Source organism: Podarcis tiliguerta (genome assembly GCF_965153285.1).
Source record: "Podarcis tiliguerta genome assembly, chromosome: 1".
NCBI lineage: Eukaryota > Metazoa > Chordata > Lepidosauria > Squamata > Lacertidae > Podarcis > Podarcis tiliguerta.
The window spans coordinates 95,440,341-95,465,339 of record NC_139534.1 but is presented as its reverse complement, the minus strand read 5'-3'; the positions used below and the strand labels follow the sequence as shown (position 1 = coordinate 95,465,339).

Here is a 24,999-nt window from a genome sequence, read left to right as displayed (position 1 = left end):
ATTTTTGAAGTGCGAGGACCCTTTAGCTGACCACCCGAACCGCCTGAATTTCACGAATCCTGAATGGGAAAACTTCGGAAAGAGAAGCCGACGCTCGAAAGCGGCACGTTGTTACTACCCCCGCTTCCCACCGCAACCGCCAATATTATAGTCGCCGTGGCCTCGAGCGAAGGCTGCCAGCAACCATACCGGGCGTTTGCCGAGGCACGTCCTTCGGCGCCAGCCGTTAGGGGTCTTGTGATTTCGAACAGGGAAATGAGCCAATCGGAGAGGAGGAGGGGCCGGGAGGCGCTCAGTTTGAGGCGAGACGCGGCCGGCGGAGGCCACGGCGAAGAGCAGCGGCCACGGCGACTGGGATGGAGGGCTTGGAAAGCCGCGGAAGAGGGTTGGCGAAGCTGGCGGTGCAGCAGCAGCTCCGAGCCGCCTATGGGATCAAGGTGAAGAACCGGCCAGCGAAAGGGAAGCCCTTGCCCGCCGCCGCCGGGGAGGGGAAGGTGAGTGGAGTCGGGGGAAAGGGGCTGAGGCGAGGCGGCGGAGGCAGAGAAGGCGCCGCCCTCACGCCAACCGGGGAGCCCTGGAGGACTCGGAGCAGGGAAGCCCGGGGCTTGGAGCTCCCCCTCGCCGCCCGGTTTGCAGGCGACTCGGGGCCCCTCGCAGCTTTTCCGCTGCCCGCCTGCTGGGCGGGAGGCGAGAAGAAAGGCAGGGCGGGGGGGGGGGAGTCTGACCAGGTAGCTGAGCCTTGTGCCACCACGTCCACCATTCCGATAATAATAATAAAAAATAATATTAGTTATACCCCGCCCACCCAGCCACTCTGGGCAAAGGTGCGCTAGTGTCAATCAAAAAGCACTGGGTTGAGAAGGCGCTCTTAGAAGGCGACCCGCTTGACTATTGGGGGGACGCCTTCTTAAAAAAAAAGCTAGATTTGCTGTGCAGACTTCTAGGTCCATACTCAGGCTGCCTCATCTTTTTGAAAACGTAGGAAGCTTCTTCACACTGAATTATTGGACTCCCTAGTCGTTTAGTATTGACTCTTCAAAAGTTTAGGATCCAAGATTCGTATATAAGCCCACACGGATATTTTGTGGGGAGGGACTTCATTTATTTATTTATTTAAACCATGTAACTTCGCAACTCTGGTTGCGATTACTGCAAGTCAGGCTGCAGCCCTGTGGTGAGAACATACCACCAGTTGAGATCAAACATCTGACTTACAGGGTCTCTTGATTTCCAGGCAGGAGTCTTTCCCAGCCCTTCCTGGAGATGCCAGGGACTTCCTGTGGCCTTATTAAAAATGATGGGTTGCATGAGGTGTGCAGTCTGATCCTATGCATTTTTACACAAAAGTAAAGCCAACTGTGTTCAATAGGGTCAATTGTGAAGTATGTCCCATTAAAGCCAGTGGGAGTTGCTTCTGAGTAGCCATGCTTTTGGATTGTGCTGCAAGGTGTGCTTTCTTTATTTTCTTGCATAGGCCAAGGGATATAATGTTCCCTTTTCTCAAACTTCAGAAATAGCAAACCTTAGAAATAGGCTATAGTGAGGATGTGTTGATTCAGTGAGGACTTGTCTTGCAGGCATAATAGTGGGCTTCTTTCTTCCTCAATATGAGTGAGAAGAAATTGCAGTTCAGCAAGGCAACAAAAGACCTCTGTTACATAAATCGTAGTGTTTTTACTCCCAGTAACTATGTATGGAGCTCTTCCGTCGCTTTCTTTTTAGGAAGCAGTAAGACTAGATGATGTGGCTTTATTCTTGTACATAAACATGATAACTACACAAGAGCCCATTTCATCAGACTCGTCATATATGGAGTGTTATCCAGAGTTGGCAAGTATATGCACATACATGTGTGCATGGGAGGGGGGATTAGCTGTGAGGCCACAGGCAATGATTTTAAAAATACAGAATAAGAGCTGCATTAAAACTTAAATGTATGCAACTGATTGTAGTGACCATTCACAAAAGATGGATGTGCACTCATAGAGGGATAACTGTTAATATCAATACTGCTTTGTATTGATTTAAACTGCCCTGTGATCTTCGGATGAAGGGCAGTATATAAATTTAATTTGTGAATGGTCACTGTAATTAGTTATATACATTTATACTTTAATGTAGTTATCACTGTATTTCTTGCAACACAGTTACCTTGATTTTATTATGCAGCCATCTAAAGTACTTTTGAGTGGCCACCTTAAATAGTTTCCACAACTTTTAGCTTTAATGTAATTATCGCTGTCTGGTGTTTTTCATTGAGCTCTGATCTCATAGATTCCACCCCCCCCTTCTCTGCTCCCATTTCCTACCAACCCAGGATAAAATCCTTTCATCTGATGAAATAAGCTCAAGCCTGTGATAAGAAGTTGTTGCTGTTGTTGTTGTTGTTGTTGTTAGTTTTTAAGGTGCTACAGGATTCATTATGTGCTTGCTGCAGTATAGGTACTCATAAGGAAAGTATTATAAGGATGTGCCTCATGAACGCATAGACACAAGTAAAGGTTTTCTTTCAGCTCTGGTTAGAGCATAGAGTAAAAAATGGATTTTTTTTTAACCCTATTTTGTGCTATTGTGTATACTTCTCTCTTTAATAAATCATCCAATCCCACCTTCCAGGAGTGCAACTCTCATCTTTAAAAGAACAACTTAAATTATTTGAAAGACACTTAGATTGAGGCCAGTCTAGATGGCTCATGTTAAAAAAATGCAAACATTTCAACTTCCATGTCAAAATAGAGCTAGTATAGGGGTCCCTGTTATGCTTCATTTTAAGGCGAAGATAAAATTTGTGTTCTGGGGCAAAGGTAAATGAGCATGCAGTTACATTCGCTTGAATGAGTAACTAAGAATGCTTGTATATAAGGATCAGGTATTGTGTGATTAGATAAGAATACTATCTGTGGTCCTGTCTTAGGCTGAAAAACGAGTAGTTTTTTCATCCGATGAAACAAGCTGTAAGATACAAAGTTTGTATTGTACTAAATCAGTATTCAGTAAGGCATACCTTATGGAATTTATTTTCTCTTGATTTTCTACTTTAAAATATTAAATTATGTAAATCACTATCATAGGGTAGAATGGAAGCAATGATTTGTGTTTGCAGTTGTGCACAATAATTTCAGAAATGTTTACGTCACAAAAAGCTCTTTTAGACAGGTCTGTTGGCATTAGAGAGTCCCTTTGCATCCAGTACAGAGTAAGTGCAAGTTAATTCCTTGATGAAAGTGCTGTGCATGCACTTCAAAAGATATTAAGACAAAATTAAAAGGGCGTTTACTTCATAAGAATCAGAAGTTCTAGTGTCCTTTGTGCACTACCTCTGTGTTCTGCTACTTGTTGAAAAAAGCTGTTTTGTTTTGTTTCTTAGGGCAAAATATTTGGAATAGCTCTTAATGAATTACCTCATCAAGATGTGCCAGAATATGATCGTATACCTTGGTAAGCAAAACCTATAATATAGCAGACATAACGCATAATTAGGTCTTCATGCAGTTTATTCTGGTAGAAACATAAAAGTGAATCTGGGGACAGAATAATTCATGCGATCAACTCCTGAAATTTGTTTCTGTTCCCCACCCCACAAATGGTTGGTGCCAAGGAAGGAAAGTTCTTCATACTGATGAGGGGAAAGGAAATTGCAACATTCCCATGATCACACCAGCAGGCGTACAATGACCTTTTGTCCTGATAGAAGGGAGATCGTATGCTTTTCTAGTAGAGCATTGTGAAACAGTGCTGTTTGAAATTGTGTAACTGGAGGTGGTGAAAAGCAATTGCAATAGATAACATTTGGGGAGAAAAACTATTTTTTCATTTGCAAGCTATTGGTCAGGAGCACAAGGAAGATGCAGGACAGCTGAACTGATTAAATCTTAAACTTCCCTGCTTAACCCCACTTTTGTGCCTCCAAGTTCCAGGGTCTGGGCTTAGTGCTTGTGTTTCCACACCCTCCCCCCCACACACCTTTTTGCTTCTTACTCTGCCAGAATTATCAGACTGTCAAATTCTCTCCAGCTGTCAATTTGTATCCTCCCCCCCCCCCCAAGGCAGCTTGACACAACTGTTTCAAATATATATCCAAAAGAAGGAAACAGTCTCCAAGGTCCAAGTCAAATTGTTACTAAATCTCCATGGCTGTAATACCTCTTTGTCTCCCATTCACAAAAACGTCCCTTGCAGAACCTGTCCGCAGAAATCAGAAGCAGACTTCCTTTTTGGCTTCCTTTTCATTTTCATTTTTTTATATAAAGCTTTGTTTGGCTTTTACCTCTAATTGGAAGATCTGCTGCTTCTGGTGACAGTGTGTGGCTTTGGCAATAGAGTGCGTTGGAGCCGTGAGCGGACTCAAGCCCTTTCCCTTTCCCCCGCGTGCAAAATGATGTTACTTTCTGATATATATCAGTATGGACATAATTTTATATTTCTTTGTTTGCAAAGATTGAATTCTTAATGCCAAACACACTGATTGTTTTTCATTTTTTCCTTTAGCTTCTTAGTTGAGGCATGTAAATATTTAGAAGAACACATTGGCACTGAAGGGCTCTTCAGAATATCCGGATCAGTTGTTCGCTTAAAAGCATTAAAGGTACAGTACAACTGCCTTTCTCAGTCTGTCTTTCTAAGTAAAGTGCCTAACAATACTAGCTATGCATTTTACAAAATTAAAAATAAGACAGGTTCTGCCTACACTTCCATAACCACTTAAAGTAAATGGTTAACACTATCTGGGCCGATACGCCTTCAAATATCTCAACATTTCTTACAAATGCCTGTGTGGTCTTCCACCCAGTTCTGTGCTTTTTCACTATGGCAATGTCAGTTTAAAAACTTATTTATTTTATTTTTAGGGTAAACTGGATCAAGGTGAAGACTGCCTGTCAACTGCTCAGCCCTGTGATGTTGCAGGGCTTCTGAAGCAGTTTTTCAGAGAACTGCCTGAGCCCATTCTCCCAAGTGACCTGCAAGAAGCTCTCATCAAAGCCCAACAATTGGGCAGCGAGGAGAAGAATTCTGCCACACTGCTGCTTTCCTGTCTTATGAATGACAGAATAATCAATATACTCAGATATTTTTTCATGTTTCTCAAAAAAGTGTCTCTAAGGTAAGTTGTGCTTACTATTGGCCCTCTGTGCTTGGAATAGCACTAAAATGTTTCACATCATAGGAGTGCAGTTTTTGTTCCTTGCCTTTTATTTAATTTAGTAGGATATCTTTTCTTGCCACTGAACAGGTAGCTAGAAAAACACACACGTGCGTGCGCTATTTTTAAAGAATAAAAACAAATCTCAGGGGGTCTTCCACAAACAAAAATAAATATGCAGATATATGAAGCAGTATAATCTCCACCCCAATCATCTGTTTCCATACTAATGATTGCCATGTAGAGGAGTTCCTTCCTAATATCAACCCAGTTTCTAAACAACTACACTAATTTAAGGCTAAACATTTACTTGCCCTTTGGGTCATAACCTGTAGTTTAGAAAAGAAAGATATATCAAATATAAAAGTACTAACTTAAAGCATGCTTATACATGCAGTACTCCCCAAAAAATAAAGTGAGGAATAAAAAACTGCACTGAAATTATTAGACGAACCATTAGCAGATGGGAATATCCCCTTTCCAAAAAACTTGATCTTTCTATAAAACTATTCTGCAACCTGTATGCTTAGATTTCATGAAATACTTTTATTTCACTTCTCTTGAGTGCTCACAGAGCTTAGGTGTCTTGCCTTGTCTACGAAGGAATAATATCTAATTTTAACCAAATGAACCTTGCTTCTTCCCCCTTACCAATGCAGGAATCAGCTATTGAGTTAAATAACAATTGCTGAATGGCTGTATCACTCCATCAGAGTGTTCCATCAGAACAGTATACTCAAATGCCCCACCCATTTCTTTTCCCTTGGTCATGCTGCTTACTCTGAATTTCCCTTTGTGTCTTTTCCTCCCTAGCCCAGTACTTCCCCAAATCCAATAGGGAATGTTGAAAATGGTCCCTTCTTAATCCCGTGCCAATATGAGATAATTAACAGCAATAGGTAAACTTGGGAAAGCATGGCGTAGGTTCCAAAGTAGCTCCCACATGACTTGAGGTGCTTTTTTATGTTTTTCTCCTTGCCCAAGATGGCTGCAAGCTTGAGGAATCAGAATTTTGTGCTGCTTAGGATAAGCTAGTTGCAGAAGGTCTAGAAAATAGCTGTATTAACGAGCCAATGCTCAAGAGCTCTTCAAGTGCAGTGCTGACTAGGCATTTGTGCAGGGGAAATAATAATTGCCTGCAGTCTTAAAATCAGAAATTGTATAGAGTCATACCTCATGTTATGTTTGCTTCATGTTAACGTTTTTTCAGGTTGCATCCGCGGCGACCCGGAAGTACTGGAAAGGGTTACTTCCGGGTTTCGCCGCTTGCGCATGCACAGAAGCACCAAATCACGCCGCGCAGATACGGCACTTCAGGTTGCAGGCTTTTCATGTTGCGAACAGGCCTCCGGAACAGATCCCGTTCGCAACCAAAAGTACCACTGTACTAGTATGAAACTTCTGATGCCCTTCTCTTTTTGGTTTTCTTTTCCAGATCTGCTGAGAACAAAATGAGCAGTAGCAACCTGGCAGTTATCTTTGTTCCAAACCTCTTGCAATCAAATGAAGCTGACAAGATGTCGGCTCATACAGAGAGAAAGCTTCGTTTGCAGGCGGCAGTTCTGCAGACGCTTATTGATCATGCAGAAAAAATAGGTACGGTGATAATTTTGTGGGACATAGACATTTTTAGCAGTTGTGATATTCCTTGCACGGGCAGCTCCTGGGTTGGGCGCATCTGAATGATGCGCAATTGCGAACATGCGCACGGCACTGGACCCAGAAGTAGCGCCCCCAAAGTCATAAAGACATCATGAAAAGGGACAGGGATGGAGTGGGCTTATGGAATGGAATCCCCGCATAACATGCATAACAATTGTTCCCTAATTCAGGGCATGTACCAAAGTTCATCCTGGAAAAGATACCTACTATGCTTGGCATTGATGATCCAGTCTCCACTCCTTCGCGGCAAGAATATGAAGAAAGTGAAGGTGAAACTCCAGGTGAACCCACAAGGAGGAGGAGGAGGAGGAGCATAGGAGGTGAGTGTGCTTCCCTTTGCACTTACCTGTAACAAGGGGAAAGTAGCTATACGAGAACCTTCAAATTGCTAAACTAAAGGGGAATGTACATTAATGTTAATGATAAGAATGCTTAATTTCAATGAGCCGTGTATGTGGAATGTATTTTGATTCTGGGAGCAGGTTGCTTAACAATTGATCTAGGGATATATATTTAGACCACACACCTATAAATCAATATGTGTACTGCTTTGGTGTTTTTGTCCAAAAGTGGTTTCTAGTCTACCATATGAGCAATTTGAATTAGTAGGAAATAGTTGGACAGGAATAGAGCATTTAAATTGTCCTTGGCCAATAAGCAGCGTACTGTTTGTGTGTGTGTGTGTGTTTTAAAGGAGCACACTTTTGCATCTATCAGTATTGATTTGTACATTCATATTTCTGTGTCCTCTATCAGGTGACAAGGGAAATTTGATTATTTGGCCATAGATCATAGAAAAGCTACCTGCTCTTGAAACATTAACTGTGTTGCCCTTAGTGACCTAACATACTTGAGATTGCAATCTGCCTATGTAACAGATTGCAGATTTATCAGTGAACATGGTAAATATGGTGTAAGATCTTCACTATTTCTTATTTTACGTATATATGGGCAAACTTTAGCACTAGTGAGCAGTTGCACTAGCAGTAGTGCTATTTCCATATCTGAGTTTTAGATATAAGCTGATGTGATGTTGATCTTTAGCACATGATTGCTTACTATGGCCTGATTCACACAATGCTAAGCTAAACTATGGCACACTGTGAATAAACAAAAATAAAGGTTCTTGGGTCAAAGATCATGACTAGCTGCTGTAGCTAAGCATGGCTTAACTTAGCGTAAAGTCTGTACCCAGGCTTGTGGTTGTCTTACTCCAAGCAAACCATGAGCTGCAACCAAGGTTTGTTTTGTGGTTAATCTTAGGAAGACAAGCCCAGGTTTGGAAGTAAGAGGGTAAACCATGGCTTAGCCTCGGATAGTGCGGTGGCAGCACCCAGGGTGGAGCGCAAGAGTCAAGATTTTTGCTCCAGTAACTTGCTAGTTTGCACTAAGCCATAGATTGGCTTAGTAGTAGTAGTAGTAGTAGTAGCAGCAGCAGCATTTAAGTATTTATTTATTTATTTCTCCCCACATGGTCCTAGGGCAGGTCTCAGCAAATTTAAAGATAAAATATTAAAAACAGTTTGAAACAATTGCAGGCAAATTATTTACAAACTGGATCTGTGTTTTGAGTTTGTGAATGTTTTAATATTTGCTTTCCCCCTATATGTTCATTCTGTTTAATTTATTATTAATTTTGAATAATTTTGAAAATTATTAACTGCAAAGAAAATTCTATGTCTCATTTTGCTGGGATCTCAAATTGTTATGGAAGGATTATTTAACACTTTGGTCATTTTAACCCATTTCTTTGCAGGGAACTTACTTTCCAGCCTTGCTGGGCAGATTAAAGGGAGGGAATCCAAGTGGAAGAAAATTTTCCTGGGTCTTCCAGCTAACCTTCAGGGAAAGAAAACTTTTTAAAAGTTTGTTGAAGGGCGGCAGGGCCTAACAACATTGTGTTTCATAGTTTGGCGTGGGCAACATACAACCCACAGAGTGGAACTCTCATTTGTCCAAGGCAGGATCATGTAACTAGGCTGCTTTATTTGTCCTCTGCTTCTGTTTTTGTCCCTGCCCTAGGAGTTCCTCCTCTACTTTAGAGCTCAGGCCTATGTACTTTTCCTTAATTCTTCTTCCTCTCCCATCCCCAGTTCTCCTGCACTAAATTTCCCTCTGCAGTGTGTACTTCTCCCTTACGTAGCTGAGGAGTACATGTGGGAAAATGCTTTCCTTTCCTTTTGTTCCTTACTGCAACCTTCACCTCCTGCTTGGGCCTGTGCCACCACCCAAGAGACTCCCATACAGTGGTAATTTGGTTCCCAAACTTAATCTGTTTCTGGGAGTCCATTTTAATCCCGAACCCATTCAAAAACCAAGGCACGGCTTCCAGTTGGCTGCAGGAGATTCCTGCACTCAATCAGAAGCAGCGTTGGACATTCAGCATCCAAAAAAAGTTCACAAACTGGAACACTCGCTTCTGGGTTTGTGGCACTCGGGAGCCGATTTCATCAAGAGCCAAGCCGTTTGACTACCAAGGTACCACTGTACCCTCAAAAAAAGGACAGTTTATCCATTTAAAAGTTCTCCTTTTTTTTAATTAGAAAATGAATTCATTCAAAGTTTCAAAGATTCTCTCATAGCTGATATTAAGGAGTTTAGTTCTGAGTGTCCAACCCTCCTACAAGCTGTGTTCAAGCTGCTTTTCCTCAACTTCATCTGATATTCTTCACATATCAGTCCATCACTATTCCAAGGAAGGAGACCTTGTCAGTGCTGACCCTAAATCTAGTCAAGCTAAAGTTTCACATGAGCATTTCTGAACACCAGTCTCCTGATCCACAAACCACATCCAAAAGGAAAAATCTACCCAAATCCAACCTCCCCTGCTATATGGATCAAAACCCAGGATATTACCTCATCCAGGATATCTCCTGCCACCATCTCTTCAGAGAGAAAAGAGGGACAGTGAAGTGACAGAGGGCTCTTGGAGCTATAAGATGGCTTAATGGTTTTGATTACAGTTTTTACTTTATTGACAACAATGATTTCTGCCTTAGGTTTGCATTCTTTTGAGCAGGATCCAGCGCATGGCACTTCCAAAGAAGCTTCTCTTCTGCCAGCAACAAAATTTCCTTAGAGGATTTCCCCTGCAGGTTTTAGATATTTGAGTCAAAGTGGACCATACATTTAGGCAGCAATAAATTTAACAGTGCACACAATTACAGCATGGATAGCCTAGCATTCCCTTCAGATGTTGTTGGGCTGCAAATCTCATCAGCTTCAGCCAGAATGACCAGCGGCCAGGAATGATGAGAGTTGGCACCCAGCAACATTTGGAGGACACCACATTGGCCATCTGTACATTAGAGCAACAAGCCCCATAATAGCCCTGCTGTCAGGGTTGGAATGGAATTGTGATGCCCCCTTCCAGGAAGGGGGGGGGGGGATAAATTTGATTTGACCTTAAAGAGGGTTATGAGGCGATGGCTTTTTCCATAAGGGCAGCTTCTATCCTCATAGCAAGAGCTGGCCATTTGTAGTTCAAGTACTCCAGTTCCAGACTTTGACTAGATAAGCTACACAGGGACCACCCCACAATTATCTAGATTGATGCCACAATGGATGTGTTAATTTTTCACCAGAGCCATTGTGGTTGGTGTTGTAACTAGAATGTCAACATGGCTAAAACACTGGAATGTAGAATTGGCATCCCAAAGTAAACTAGCTTTTAAAGAAGCTGGCCTCCTTGGAGAGGAAGCACTGAAGGAGGTTTTAGCAGAGACACAAGGATTTACTGTCTGTTTCCAGAAGAAGGCAGGTTGCAATCAAAGAATCCTCTTCCTTTTGTCAAGACTTCAGGAGCAGCAAACCTTTTTGGCACTGTCATGCCTCAGAAACCAGAACTTCACAACTTAAACCAAGCCAGACAAGCACCATTCTGACATCTAGATCCCAGTGGTAGGAGTGGCTCCATTCTACCTTTTGTAATGCACAGTACATGATAGAAATTGTTTGACTGTCTTGGGACAGTGTCTGCTCATCCCCAACCTCCATGTCCATTCAGAAATGTTGAATGATAAAAGCAAGCATCATCCACTTATTGGAGAAAGAAGGAACTTGTTACCCCAGAAAAGTGATTCTCATCTTTGTGCTTCCTACTGAGCCTCAAGTACCTGACCTCATCAGGTTAGCTTCCACCCCCAGGGCCATGCAGGACCTCTGGAACATTTCTATAAATGTGTTTTTTCTCAAATTTCCTCAATGTCTATCTTTAACCATCCCGTAGGATAGTTCATCTGGGGTAATACCTGTATGTTCTGGGGTCTCTTACCCCTCTCACCCGTGAGGATTCTCAGAATCTGGCAAGTGATCTCTCCACTTTGAAGATCCATAGCGAAACAAGCATCAGAATCCTTTCTTTTACCTAACCAGGCATATGCAACAAGTCTTGGGCAAAATGGCCTCAAGCAAGAAGCCTAAGTGCTTCTCTTCTTTCAGCGCCAAACTTTTGGGTTCATTATCCTCATCCAAAGAGATTCATCAGAGGGGCTTCCTTAATCTGCCTGCCCACCAGTTTCCTTCCTGGCAATTAAACATGAACTTTTATGCTTCATCTCACCTGCTGTTTGAACTCCTTAAGGCAGTTCCATTTTATCTATCCTTGCTCAAAGCCACCTTCATCACCATAAGCAAGACTCATCTGAGCCCAGTTCCTTATCAGTTAACAAGAACCTCTGCATTTTCCATAAGGCTAGAGTTGTCCTGAGAACTGACCAGTCTTCATCTGAAGGTTGACAACATGTTCTACATATCCCAAGAGTTAATTTCCCCCTCTTTTGTCCCAATTCTAGTCATTCTCAGGAGCATCCTTGGCATAACCTAGACATTAGGCAGATGCTTGAGTTACTCATTCAAAGAGCAGGGGCCTTTAGATAATCTTATCAGCTGTTCCTTTTTATTCTGTGTCCCTGGTCATAGGAGGGGATGAGAAGTGACTGGCTTCACTGTAGCACACTGAATCAAGGCCCACATAACATTGGCCTATGAATCCCAGTGCTTACCCACTCCATTGTGCATTACTGATATCTCCATTTTCATGAGCCACTATTAAGATAGGTCTATACATGCAAGAAGAGTTCTCCAGACCCTACTACTTCCTGACTAGGCAGCCACCTTTATTTCTGCCTGCTCTTTGTCTATCTATAGCTTTTATATGTCTCTCAAAATGGATTCCTCCCATGCCACACTGAGAATGGAACATCAGTTACTTTCCTTGAATATTCCTTCTTGTTTGGCAACGTAGAGATATCCATTGCCACACTCAAGTTGTGGCATTATTTTATTCAAGTAGCTGTTTGCTTGCATGCATGAAAACTCCCAATCAAAGTTTGTTTGTGGCAGGCTTTTTCCTTTTCCTACTTCTATATGGCTGCTGCCCCCACCCACCCACTTTTCTTATATAAACCTAATGTTTCTTACGAGATCCCTTCTGCTTGGACATGGTGCCGAACTGGAGGAGGAGCCAGAAGGGGAGGGAGAGGATAATCAAATTGCCTAGTCACAAGTCCCTGCCTTGGCTGAATGAAAGAGATACAGCTTACATAGTCACTGTCTCCACAGGCAAAAAATGAACCTTCATGGTAAGGAACCCAAATCTCGTAATTGAATACTTTTAAAGGTTCTAATGAAGTGTTTATGAATACCATTTTCCATTTCATGGGGCTGGCATAAATGTGCTAACCTAAGAGGTAGGACCTTAGAGCGAAACAAGTACTTATTTCAACAGTTGCATGCATCTTCGTTAGCACAACTGTAATTCATTGTGCTGAAACAGTAACTTTTTAAAAGATCAGCTTGGTAACAACACATAACAATTTTGACAAAATTGGGTTTCAGCTTAAACAGAAATATAAAAATTGATGCATCATTAAGAAGCTATCCTTTCTCTTTTTTAATAACAAAAATCACTTTATATTTAGAAATTGAGCAATATAAAATTCCTAGTAAAAGCTTGATTGCTTGGTGTGTCTTCAATTTCAGATATTGTTAGTGGAGCTCTGAATAAACTTAAATCTAACAGAACCCCCTCCATTACACCACAGAAAGACAGGCATGGTAGGTATAGTGCATTTGCATGGAGCACTTCATACCTTATCCTCAAGACTTGTGCATTTTATAACAAGACTGTGCTCGGATAGGGTGCTGCAGATTACTATAACAAGTCTGTAATACTGGCTTGCTTGCCCTTGCACTTGCACTGATTGTAATGGTCTGAGTTTCAGAGTTAGAAACTGGGCTGCTTTTTGCTACTGCATACTGGGGCTTAGGTGCCATTGATATGCTATCCATCAATGCAAATTACTAAAGAATCTCTCTTAACTTGGGTACATTTTCCTTCAGAAACATTGCTTTTCTCCTAAATAAATTTTGCCAATGAGATATCCTTGTCTAACATTGCAAAGAGTGCATGGCTTTAAGTGTTTGTCATCTGCAAGGGGAGATGAGACTTTCTAGAAGTTATGGAAATAAAATTTGTGTGTGTTTTTTAAAAGGCAGGAATTTACTAAGTGCAGGAGAAAGCAAGCAACCACTTAAAAACGTTTCCTATCTGTATTTTCTATTAACCTATTATTTCACATATAAAAAATGTGAGTGCCAGACCTGCTCTAGCTACTGGTGCAAATACCAAGTTCCGCTCTTTCAACTGTACAGCAGTTTTATCTTGTTGCAGTTTGCCATTTTAAAGTTTTATTGCATCTGTTGTTTTCTTTACAGTCTTTTCATCAGTGACTCCAGTGATACTTACTCCAAATTTTAAACGTAAATGTCCAGCTGATTCCTCGCAAGGTTTCTCTAACAAAAAAAGGCGATCTATCAGGCATAACTTGGCTCTTGAATTGCTACCAAGTAGCCTTTTTAGTGTCGGATCAACACCTGGTTCAGGTAAAGTAATGATTATTTAAATATTTTCTCCAACCTAATCAGTTCAGAATTCCGTCCCTCATGGTAACCCTCTTTGGCTTACAAAATTGTAGAGCCATGCAGTCAAACATGGCTACATAAAGATGACTGTTTTGCATTTATTGTTTATGTTCCTAACTGTACAGTGGTGCCCCGCAAGACGAATGCCTCGCAAGACTGAAAACCCGCTAGACGAAAGGGTTTTCCGTTTTTCAATGCGCTTCGCGGGACGAATTTCTCTATGGGCTTGCTTCGCAAGACGAAAATGTCTTGCGATTCTTGCGGTTTTTTTCCGCTCCCCACCCCCTTTTTCTAAGGCACTAAGCTGCTAATAGCCTTTTAGCAGCTAATCCGCTAATCCCTTAAGCCTTTAATAGCCGCTAATAGCCGCTAATCCGCTAATAGGGTTGCTTCGCGAGACGAAAAAACCGCTAGACGAAGAGACTCTCGGAACGGATTCTTTTCGTCTTGCGAGGCACCACTGTACTTGCATTATGAGCCCTCTCATGCATTGGGCTAAGTTATGGATTGGCACCCATGGGAGACAAATCAGCTTCCCTAACATATGTATGAAAAGGCATATAAAGGAGAGTGGATGGGTTAAGTCCCAAGAGAGACTTCTATCTTCAATAACTGATTTGAAAACAGCTAAATACACAATTTCTTGAACAACTTTAATGATAACTTACAATTTCAGTAAAAAATGGAGACCCAGATCATAGGTTTTTAAAAGAGGAAATAATTTTGTAGTTATTTTAACAATAGATCATTTAAACACTTCTCTCTAACCTATTCACAGCTCATTTTGAAACAAGCCCTAATGTATCTCTTGACGCACCTCAGAGTTCTGTGTCTATCTCAGTCAGTAGTGAAAAGCACCCGCCTAGTGTAGGAAGTCGAAGAAGCAAAAGAATTGCCAGCAAAAAAGTACATAGGTAAGTTTGTCAGAAGATTGGCATTACAGGAACAGAGGGGGAAATGCTGCCTTTGTTTCATGATGTTTAAAGAAGTCTATATAGAACTCTAAAGTTTCTAGATTAAATACAATTTCTAAGTGAAACGAGTTAACTGAATTCTGTGACCTTGGTTCTTTTAAAAACTGGAGTTTATATTTTGGCTCCCATCCTCTCAGTGCATCATCAAATGTATTTTCAAATCATTTAATGGGGTAGAACTTTGTACAGTCTTTCACACCGTCTCCCACAATTTAGGTATAAATGGCCTGTTTTATGCTTAAGGGATGGTTACTGCGTTGGAGCCAAACTTAACCTGTAAATGGAAGGACCTTCTATCCACAGAAGGCTTTTATCCACCACATTATTCACTGGGGTCTCCCAACTCTCCAAAGCAGATTTTTGAAGAGCACAGAGGAAACTTGCAAAAACTGCTTCCTGCACCTTTTTTTGCCAGTAGCAGTACCCCTTGAGTGAAACTCTACTTGGGAAGCTCCCACTGGCAGAAGCAAAGTCTGGATCCAAGCCAAATTATGTACATTATTAGACTTAAAACTAGGGTATTTGAGTTCAGGATGATGTGTACTCAGCTTATTTCTGATTCTTTTCAGGGTTGAGTCTGGAAAAATGGGTTGCTTTTCTCCTAAGGTTAGTCGGAAAGAAATGGTGCGCAGGTCATTGCGATTAAAGTTCATTCTGGGAAGGAGCAGCAAAGAGGTACTATTTAACATCTCTTGTTATTGTATTTCACTCTTAAGAGAAGTGATTACTTTCAGTCTTGCGGAGCTTTCAGTTAATTGTTGCAACTGTAGAGAATTTTTTTAATGTTAACCAATTTTAAAATGCTTTTAAAGTAATCAAATATTTCCATGACCCATAAATTCCGGCCATTTGTCTGCGTTTTTATATTACAGTTTTATTGGCTTTATGTTGAGTTTTTGTCTTAATGATGTTGTGCAGCACTTTGAGATTTAAAAAATATTAAGTACCGTATTTTTCGCTCTATAACACGCACCTGACCATTACACGCACGTAGTTTTTAGAGGAGGAAAACAAGAAAAAAAATATTCTAAACAAAACAGTGGATGTATGATTTTTGTGGTTCATGCTGTGGCCACAGACATGTGATCTGACGGTGAGTTTGGGGTAGCCCAATTCAAAAATCCTGAGGATCCGTGTGGATCCATGTTTGTAACCACGTTTTTGCACCACTGCAGCCCCAGGCAACAGTGGGTGCGTGATTTCTTTGGTGCAAACTGTAGCCATGGACATGCTATGTGATCTGATGGTGAATTTGGGGTGACCCAGTGCAAAAATCCTGAGGATCCATGTGGATCTGTGCTTTGTAACCACATTTTAAGTGGGGAGGGAAGGAAAAGCACTCAAGGGACAAGGAGCACGCGTGGGGTGTGTGGAGAAGGATGCTGCTAATAATGCAGAAGAGGGGGTTAAGGGGAGAAGGCTCCTCTCCTCCTTTAAAGAAGCAGGCTCTGCTTCTCTCTCTCCTCCTTGGCTCATCCCCCCGGCACAGCGAGCTGAAAAACTTTGCTGCAGTTTAGCGAGCTGAGTGGGGAGGAGGGACAGAGAGCCTGCTTGCTTTAAAGGAGCCAACCGGACAGGAGCCGCTTACACTCATGTAAGCGGCTTCTCTCCTCTCCCGCTTTGCTCCTTTAAAGAAGCAGGCTCTCTGTCCCTCTCCTCCCCACTCAGCGGCTCTTCTCCCGCTTTGCTGTTTCAAAGCTAGCCACGGAGGAGGGAAGCATTCGCTCCGTAACACACACCCCTTACTTTCTAGGAGGAAAAAAACGTGTGTTATGGAGCAAAAACTACAGTATTTATAAATGATTTTAAGTAAACAAACTGCATTCTCTGTGCAGATATGCATTGGAGCTGAAGCAGGGAGCCCATCTCTCTTGATGACTTGTGATCTTGTTCCAATTGTAATCTCTAGTTTCCAAAAGCCTTTCCCAGGCTACAGTATTTATGTTTTAGCTTGTTTTTAATAAGTGAGTAAGTAAATAAATAAATAAGGGGCTGAAAGGTTAATCCATATGATGGAGAATGTTTGGCAAATGTCACAAAGTTTAAATACTGCATGCTGAAGTCCATGAAGGTCTGTACTACTGCCATTTCTCTGTCCCTTGTTCACCTACTCCGCTAGCTCCAAATAGCTGATCCCTGTTTGTGTTCCTCTTCTACAGCCGCTTGGTGTCTGTCTCTTGCCATTTGCAGCTTTTTCTCAGTTGTAGCCAGTTATTCCTATAGACTTTGGATTGTGCTGCTACCATGAATTCCCAATGCACACACTACTTTTCTCCATTCACATGACAGACTTAACACTGTAAGCTTTTCATTGCATTCCTTGTTTAAATATATAGTACAGCATCATCTTTTAATTCTGAAGCTTTCCTTAAATTGTAAAAGCAGTAAAGCATTTGTGCTGTCTACATAAAATAAACTTTTTTTTTAATCCTAAAAAGAATACTGCAGTGGAGCATCTGCCTAGCAACAGATCTGAAAATGTTGGTCGTCGACTTGCAAGTCAACAAAATGTTGAAAGTGGGGTGAATCATGGAAAGACAGCTGCATTTTTAAGCCCCTGTGTCGGTGAATATATAACAAAAAAAGGTAAATTTGGTTTACTGCTGAAAGTGTCAAATGTTGATTTCTGTATTATAAATAAAATTACCAAGCATACAGCAGAACAAGTACTAAATAAGAATGAGCTAGGCTTCTGCAAAAGTAGGTTTTATTGGTTGAAAATTCACTGTTAACAAACAGGAAGTAGAGTAGGAATGAAGACAATACCCACAATTGAGGGATGTACGAACTGGGGTTCTCCCAATAATCTATGTAGGGACTAGAACTGGGCACAATATTGATAAGTTGTCTGAAACAGGTATGGCATTCCGATCATGATACTAGTTTTGAGACAATTTGAGATATTGCCCAGCCCTAGTTGGGACTGGTGCTTTATAACTTGTTCACTGCTCAGCCCTGACTTCAAATGATATGAAGTGGCCTAGTTTGCTGATTGATGACACCAAATTCCTTGGAGCAGTAAACTGGTTGGCCACTCTTATAGGGACTCTTGCTTTCTGGTCTTCAAACAGGTAGATACTATTCGGGCTGAATGCTAAGGTCACAGATTTTTTTTGGCTGTTTGATCTTTAGAGAAGGAGCTGAGATGATCTAAGCTGGTCTTGGGCACACATGTTCTGAAAGAATGCTGAGAGAAGTATTAGTGTGGATCAAGACAGTAGCGTGGTGTGCATGTACTTTCCCTTTTCCTAAAGAGAATTTGATAGTAACATCTATAGGTTGGAGTAGGGCAGTGTACAGACCAAAATGAACACACATATAGAATCATAGAGTTGGAAGAGACCACAAGGGCCATCGAGTCCAACCCCCTGCCAAGCAGGAAACACCATCAGAGCACTCCTGACATATGGTTGTCAAGCCTCTGCTTAAAGACCTCCAAAGAAGGAGACTCTACCACATTTATATTTATGAGCACAAGTGATTGTTTTTCTGGAGCATCTAATCTCGTATTTGGTATAAAAGAAGTAACCATAACAAATCATATGGTCATTTTTGGTGCTTAAATGAATCTTGTTCTCCCTTCCTGAAACCTGAAATGGCACCAGAGATTGAGGTAGCAACCACCAGTTTAATACCCATTGTTGTATTGCCAAGGTTAGGAGAAACCTAAGTGTGGTGTGTCTATTCCTTCTGCATTTTTTCTTGGAGGTGGTATCACCCGTGATCGTATGGTAGAAAGTTTTACTTTATACAGGCAAACAGGCAAATGTGTTATTCAGATGTCAGCAGCCTTGAGCTGTGGACACATCTGGAATTTTCTGACAGTGCTGCGGGTACCACCTCTCTGATTACGTCACTCCCCACTCCAGACAAAAGAGAAAAACGCATCATCATTATGTTTTGCTTTTCCAATGGATCTGGGTAAAACGTCGAACCAAATAGAATTGCGGAAGATCTTGAATTTTTATCATTTTACACAAGTCCTGCCCCCCAAATCAATTGTCAAATAAAAGCTTATGGTGGTGGACTACACAGAAAAATTGCAGATCCAGTTCTTGCCAGCACCACAAGAACATTGATCCAAGGCACAGATTCTCATGACAGTTTTGTGGTCATCCTATGTAACTCTCAGGCTAATCATGGAATATATATGTGGACCCAGAGATTACCTATTAGTTGATGGTGGTTTTGAACAGATCCCTTGTAAAGAGTGTGCAGATGATAAGCATTTGTACCACATATCCATGTTTTTGTGCTATGGCAACACTGGAAAGCAACGAGTTTTCATGGTTCAATCAATTGAGAAAGATACAGGGGTTTTGGATTATTTTTTTATGGGATGTGGGGAACCCAAGAATAAACTGGAATCTTAAAATGATGTGTTTTACTTTGTGCATGCATGCACATGAGCTGTCTCCTGACACTTGTGACATTGCACTTTTTACCTACTGGCCACTCCATTTTCCTTTCCTCAAGCCCTCCCAGATTGCTTCCCTTTCCGTACTACCTCAATGATTACTCTGCTTTCTGTTCAGCTGCTGGTCAGATCCTGATTTCAGCCTTGAAAAGTCGGTATAGCTGAAAGAGGAAGTGGGAAAGAGCATCACTTCTGCCTTCAACTCTATGTACTTTTCAAGGGAGGAAAAAAAAGGCAACCCCCATTTTACCTCATGATTAAGAGTGCAGTGAGCAGGTGCCAAAGTCCTTAATGGCACCACTGCAACAACAAGCATCACATTGGTGATCCCAAGTGGTTTCAGTGTAAATTTAATGAGCAAGATTATAACTTTCTGATATACTTACTGTGTGTGGTTTTTGTTTTTTTAAAGATTCCAAAAACATCAGCAAGTCAGAGGAAAACTTGCAAATTGAAAACCAACATCATGAAACAACCTACCGAATGTCCTGGACCGGCCCCAGTACTGCAGGATCTGAGAAGACTAGCAATAGGGCTGCTGCTTTAATGGCATGTCGTGAAGCAGAAACCTCTTTTTCTGAGCCTCTTCTTACAACTAGAATACCACCAATCATTCCTGTTAAGTCAAGACCCACTGATGCAAGTTCTGAACAGGAGAGCAAAAAACAACAAACTTCTTTTTGTGAGGATGAAAATGATTTGACTGCAGACACTTTATTGAAAATTAAGACAGCATTTTCTGAATCGGGAAGCAACCTTCATAATTTATTTGAAACTGAGCCTTCAAAATTAAATTTAACACAAGGTACAGCATGCTTTCCAGAACTCAATCTAGAGGAAGAGCTCTCTAAAGCCCAAGCTCAGAAACTGACAAATGTAGAACAGAAGACTCCATTTGTAGGATCTGCGAATAAATCAAACGTCCCCGACAAACGTCTGCCAAATATGGATCAAGTCAAAGCTGTAGACAGTTCCCTCTTCCCAAACAATACAGAGACTAATCTTCCAGTCCATGATCTTAGCAAAAGTGAAGGATCAATAAAAAAGGAGCACTTGACCATAATGACATCTCCAGGGATGCATTTAAATAGCACAAACACCCTGAAAAATGAGACATTGGAATCGGATGAAAAAACCGATGAAGAATTTAGATACTGTTACTCAGAAATTAAAGAATGTCTTGAAAAAGGAGAGCTTCTTTCTCAGTTGCCAGAAGATGGCGACAGAAACAATACATGTTATTTACACATGGAAACTATTGAGAAATCTACATTTTCCCCACCAGGAAAGGTTGCTGACCATATACATTGGTTCAACAAACTTTCATTAAATGAGCCATGTTCCGCAACCAAAGCCAAATCACCACTTAAGTTTCAACGTACGCCTGTCCGTCAGTCAATACGGAGAATGAACTCCCTCTTGGAGGCTAACAAGCCGTCAGTTGCTTGTGGATTAATAAAAGCTGGCAATGACTGTCCTCCTCTTGTTAAATCAGTGAGTTTTGAAACCGCATTGCCGTCCTACATGGAAAATACCTCTAGTACATCTACAGCTTCTCTGCTTTCTTCTGAATCAACCTGCAAGCAAGAGTCTACTTGCAATCGGCATTCTCTGCCTTCCAAATCCTGCCCACAACAAATACATCCATTACAGCAAGCCAGCAGGCCTGGTACAACCTGCAAAGAGACGCTGACTACCAGTCATCAATCCAAGTCAGTCCTTGAGGACCTAACTAATCACGAAGCACCAAAAGCTGTTGTAAAAACGAACACAAACGTAAATATTCTGGTTGCTACACCTGACAAATGTGATTTCAGGAGAAAATTGTCAGAAAAGAAGGTTCGCTATAGAGGGTCTCCAAAGAACCCAATAGCTACAACCAAACTCCTTCCAGTTGTTAAACCTCTTGACTTATAGGTTAAGCAACCCAATTCCTGGCATGTTTCCTATAGACTTCAGTGGTCTTTGTATTTAGGATTGTAGCCAAAGTCTCATGTTTATCTTAAACTATCAATCTGCTTCTTTATTTTTTAAAAAAATATCTGTCGTTTTTGTTTTAACTAGGATTCTTTCTTGAATTGAGAGGAAATGTAAGCTGCAACTGAAACTTGAATAAGTTCTGTTGGGTAGTGTTTACCTTGTGGCTTCTAATAAGTATTTGCCTTTCATATTTTGACTGGATTTTAGAGGGGGGTGGAGAAGCTTGAAAATGCTGCTGGTTACGGTTAATTCAGTTACGAAGAATCTGTTTTTAGTTGATCTTGTAGTGTGAGAAGTTTAAAATTGCATTTGTAAGGAAGTGCATTCCTCACTTGCAAAGTATAACACTGTGTTTGCAAGTCTTGGTTCACAGTCTTGAGTCTCACAATATAGTTAGTTCTTACAACATTTTAAGTGTCTGTAAGGTTTATATTGGGTACTGGTGCTCAGGTAAAAGCAGCTGTTAAGAAGCTCACAGCTTGTCTACTGATCGGAGGTGCATTTTTTTGTTGACTCAAACAAATAGCCACCAAATAAAAACATTGTCAAGTTAAGCAACTATGTAATTGTAGGTGGATGCACACAGAGGATGCTAGCACAATTTACGGTAAATATTCCAATGCTGCTGGATGCACATTATTTTCTAACTGCAAATTGGGGGGAGGGGTATGCGCAAAAGAACTTGCAGGTCTTAATTTCTTAAAGTAATGTGGTACAGCAAACCACATGATTAAAAATAATGAAATATACCTATTATGTCATCACAATAAAACTGTATAGAGCCATACTGTTCATTTGCACAGATATTTTGCTCTGTCTGCTGTAATATTGAAACTGTTCAGTTCTGTTTATAGTACATAAATTATTTAAACTTGAAATTGATTTTTATTTAGCTTTTCTATGTAATTTGATTTGTGATAGTGCTAAATTTATTTTTTCCAAAATAAAAAACTTTTTTTCCCTTTAATGTGTGTGTGGTTCTTGATTCGTGGCCCATTCTTAATTTGCTGTGCTTGTGCGTTTTGATGTATAATATTAGCTGCTGCTTTTCTAGGCCACCCAAGTTAACTAGGAAAATATCCATCTTTATAATACCACTTAGATTTATTAATACAGCATCACTTTATAAAGTATCTCCATTCTTATATAGTACTGCTTACAACTACAATTAGGTTTGTTCAGTGCTTTTTTTCTTAAAAAATGTTTAAGGGTACTCTCAATTTGATTAAAGAAAATCACCATTTTATAGTTCCGATCAGGAAAAAGAAATACAGTAAATGGACAAAAGTACAAAGATTCACAAAATGTTTAGGGGTATGCGTACCCCCAGAAAAAAGCACTGGATTTGTTACAGTTTATTAACTATGAAGAGAGGTCCTGCAACTTACAGCAGCCTAGGTTCCTTCGGAGTCCCAAGTCTGCCTTTTAGAGGAGACTGGCTGAGGCTGATATCACTAAAGGAAATCCCAACCTCTTATCACCAGGAACTTAAATTTAAATAATGTTAGGCCACTTAATTTGCTCAATTATTATACAAACCTACCGTATTTTTCGCCCTATAGGACGCACTTTTTCCCCTCCAAAAATGAAGGGGAAATCTGTGTGCGTCCTATGGGGCGAATGCAGGCTTTCGCTGAAGCTTGGAGAGCGAGAGGGGTCGGTGCGCACCGACCCCTCTCGCTCTCCAGGCTTCAGGAAGCTATCCGCAGGGCTCTCTAGGCTGCGGATAGCAGCCTGCTTCCCGGAGCACAGGGAGCGCTGAAGCAGAGCGCCCTGCGCTTCGGGCAGACATCGGGCAGCCCCACAAGCTCAGGAGACAGCGGGGAGGTGCAGCGCCGCCATCCCGCTGTTCCTCGACCTGGTTTGGAGGCTGGCGCTGGGGAGAAGCGCGCTTCTCCCCAGTGCCAGCCCCACAAGCTCGGGGGACAGCGGGGAGGCGGAACGGCGCCATCCTGCTGTTCCCCGACCTGGTTTTGGGGGGGAAATAAGGGGGGGAATTCCCTTTATTTCCCCCCCAAAAAACTACCGTATTTTTCGCTCCATAGGACGCTCCAGACCAAAAGATGCACCAAGTTTTTAGAGCAGGAAAACACGGGGGGGAAATGACTCAAATGTTGTACTAAGCTATTTAAAACAGCAAAGTGTGTGGCTCCAGTCCACTTTGCTTCTTTAAAGCGAGCCATGGTATATAATGAAGAGAATGGAAAAAGGACAGATATTCCGTTATAATGCAGCTGTTTTCATTCTCACTGGGAAGTCAGTATTGGTAGCAGTCACAAAAACTAAAATTTGAGCATTATACTGTTATTAATCAAGAATATTAATAGTCAGGGAGAGAAACCAGGGCTGTGCAAATGAGAAGTGCTTGGAGTGTGGAGGAACAGCAAAGAGATCAAATGATTGCGCTCCAGTTCCTAAATCTCTGAAGTTTTCTCAAAACAGGCATGGTTGTTTTGAAAGGAAGATTCAAAATGGAGTGACTGAGCAAAGAACAGAGGAGGAAAAGAGGGCAGATAAATAGTTTCCATTCAATAACAAGAGAACACAATGTTTTTGGTTTGGTATAGGTGGACTGTATTTGTAAGAATTTGTATAATGAATTATAGATTTGGAGTGGAATATCAGTGCCTCTTTTCAGCAATAAAGATTAGCTGCTAGGAACATGGTCCACACACAAACACACAGAATGTCTGATTATAGTTGTGCAGTTTAAACTGTTCCTGAGCCAGATGACTGCTCAGTTGTAGCTGAGCTCACTATTACTGGTTTGTGGAGATGTTTTGCATGTATTTATGACTATTTCTGCAAAACTGCTACTTGAAGAAATCCCCAAACTTAATATTTTTAAACTTCAAATGGAGCTCAGAATCCTGTTAGGCAATCCTCTGCAGTTGAATTAGGAGGCACTGAGAGACAGCAATTTGCTGTTCCCCACCCCCACCAAGCATCCCAGGAGCGCAGGGCAAAGAGCACCCCGGGAGCACACAGCCTTCCCTCTGCTTGCAAACCTTGTCGGGGCTTCAAGGGAAAGCAAAGGCTGTAGGCAGAGCAGTGTGGCTCCTCCCCACCCCACCCCAAAGAGCACCCCAGGAGCACACAGCCTTCCCTCTGCTTGCAAACCTTGTCGGGGCTTCAAGGGAAAGCAAAGGCTGTAGGCAGAGCACCATGACTCCTCCCCCCACCCCTAAAGTGCAGTCCAGGAGCGCAGGGCAACAGCGATTTGGCTCCAGGGACCACACATTCGCTCCATAAGACACACAGACTTTTCCCCTTACTTTTTAGGAGGGAAAAAGTGCGTCCTATGGAGCGAAAAATACGGTAGGTGTGTCCTATGGGAAAATACGGTAGTTTCCCTTCTCTTCCCTCTGCCCTTCTACAGAGCTGTGGAGTACTGTCACTCACAGGCTCTGCCTGACTTTTCCTCCCAGAAACTAGTATACTTACTACTTTTGTGGACTGGGGGGTGTTGGTAAACAAGACCCAGTGAAATCAATGTGCATGACTACTTGGGCCCATTAATTTCAATGGGTCTAATCTGGATAGAACTTAGTTGGATACAAAACTCCTCAATGCCATATATGATAAGATTAACTTTTTAGAACCAATTCAACAGAAGGAATATTTCTTAACTGTGCAAAAGGAAATAACCATTGAAAATTGTGTAGCAACCTCTTGTACACCAAGGCTGGAACAAGCTCCCAAAATATGTATAGCCTGATTTAGGGTTGCCATATAAAAAAATGTAGTATAAACACTGACAACTGGGAAACACTAGCCTACAAGCGCTCTAGTTGGAGAAAAGCCTTTACCAAAGGTGTCATGAGCTTTCTCCCGTAGCGCCTTTCTCCCTTTAGTCCTGAGTTCCAGTGTCTTCAACGCCCATGGCACCTTTGGTAAAGGCT

The 24,999-nt window shown here is 41.6% G+C and overlaps 1 protein-coding gene across 2 annotated transcripts; it reads left to right on the top strand.

The window, feature by feature from the left end:
- Positions 1-22,064, top strand: ARHGAP11A (Rho GTPase activating protein 11A). Of its 2 annotated transcripts, XM_083452350.1 has the most exons (12): positions 1-494; positions 3,368-3,438; positions 4,489-4,585; positions 4,848-5,101; positions 6,576-6,736; positions 6,973-7,122; positions 12,785-12,859; positions 13,520-13,687; positions 14,505-14,640; positions 15,270-15,375; positions 17,139-17,286; positions 19,530-22,064. In XM_083452350.1, the coding sequence occupies exons 1-12, from the start codon at positions 357-359 to the stop codon at positions 21,032-21,034; spliced, it is 3,009 nt and encodes a 1,002-aa protein (XP_083308476.1). In that variant the 5' UTR covers positions 1-356; the 3' UTR covers positions 21,035-22,064. The 2 variants fall into 2 exon arrangements, with proteins under 2 accessions (XP_083308476.1, XP_083308477.1); XM_083452351.1 differs by lacking the exon at positions 12,785-12,859 and having other exon boundaries at positions 57-494.
- Positions 22,065-24,999: the final 2,935 nt, after the last annotated feature.

Excerpts from the sequence above, each read along its gene's own strand:
- ARHGAP11A (XM_083452350.1), top strand. The coding sequence starts at position 357 with ATGGAGGGCTTGGAAAGCCGCGGAAGAGGGTTGGCGAAGCTGGCGGTG. Across the intron at positions 3,439-4,488 it reads GAATATGATCGTATACCTTG|CTTCTTAGTTGAGGCATGTA; the intron begins GTAAGCAAAACC and ends TTTTTCCTTTAG. Across the intron at positions 4,586-4,847 it reads TTCGCTTAAAAGCATTAAAG|GGTAAACTGGATCAAGGTGA; the intron begins GTACAGTACAAC and ends TTTTATTTTTAG.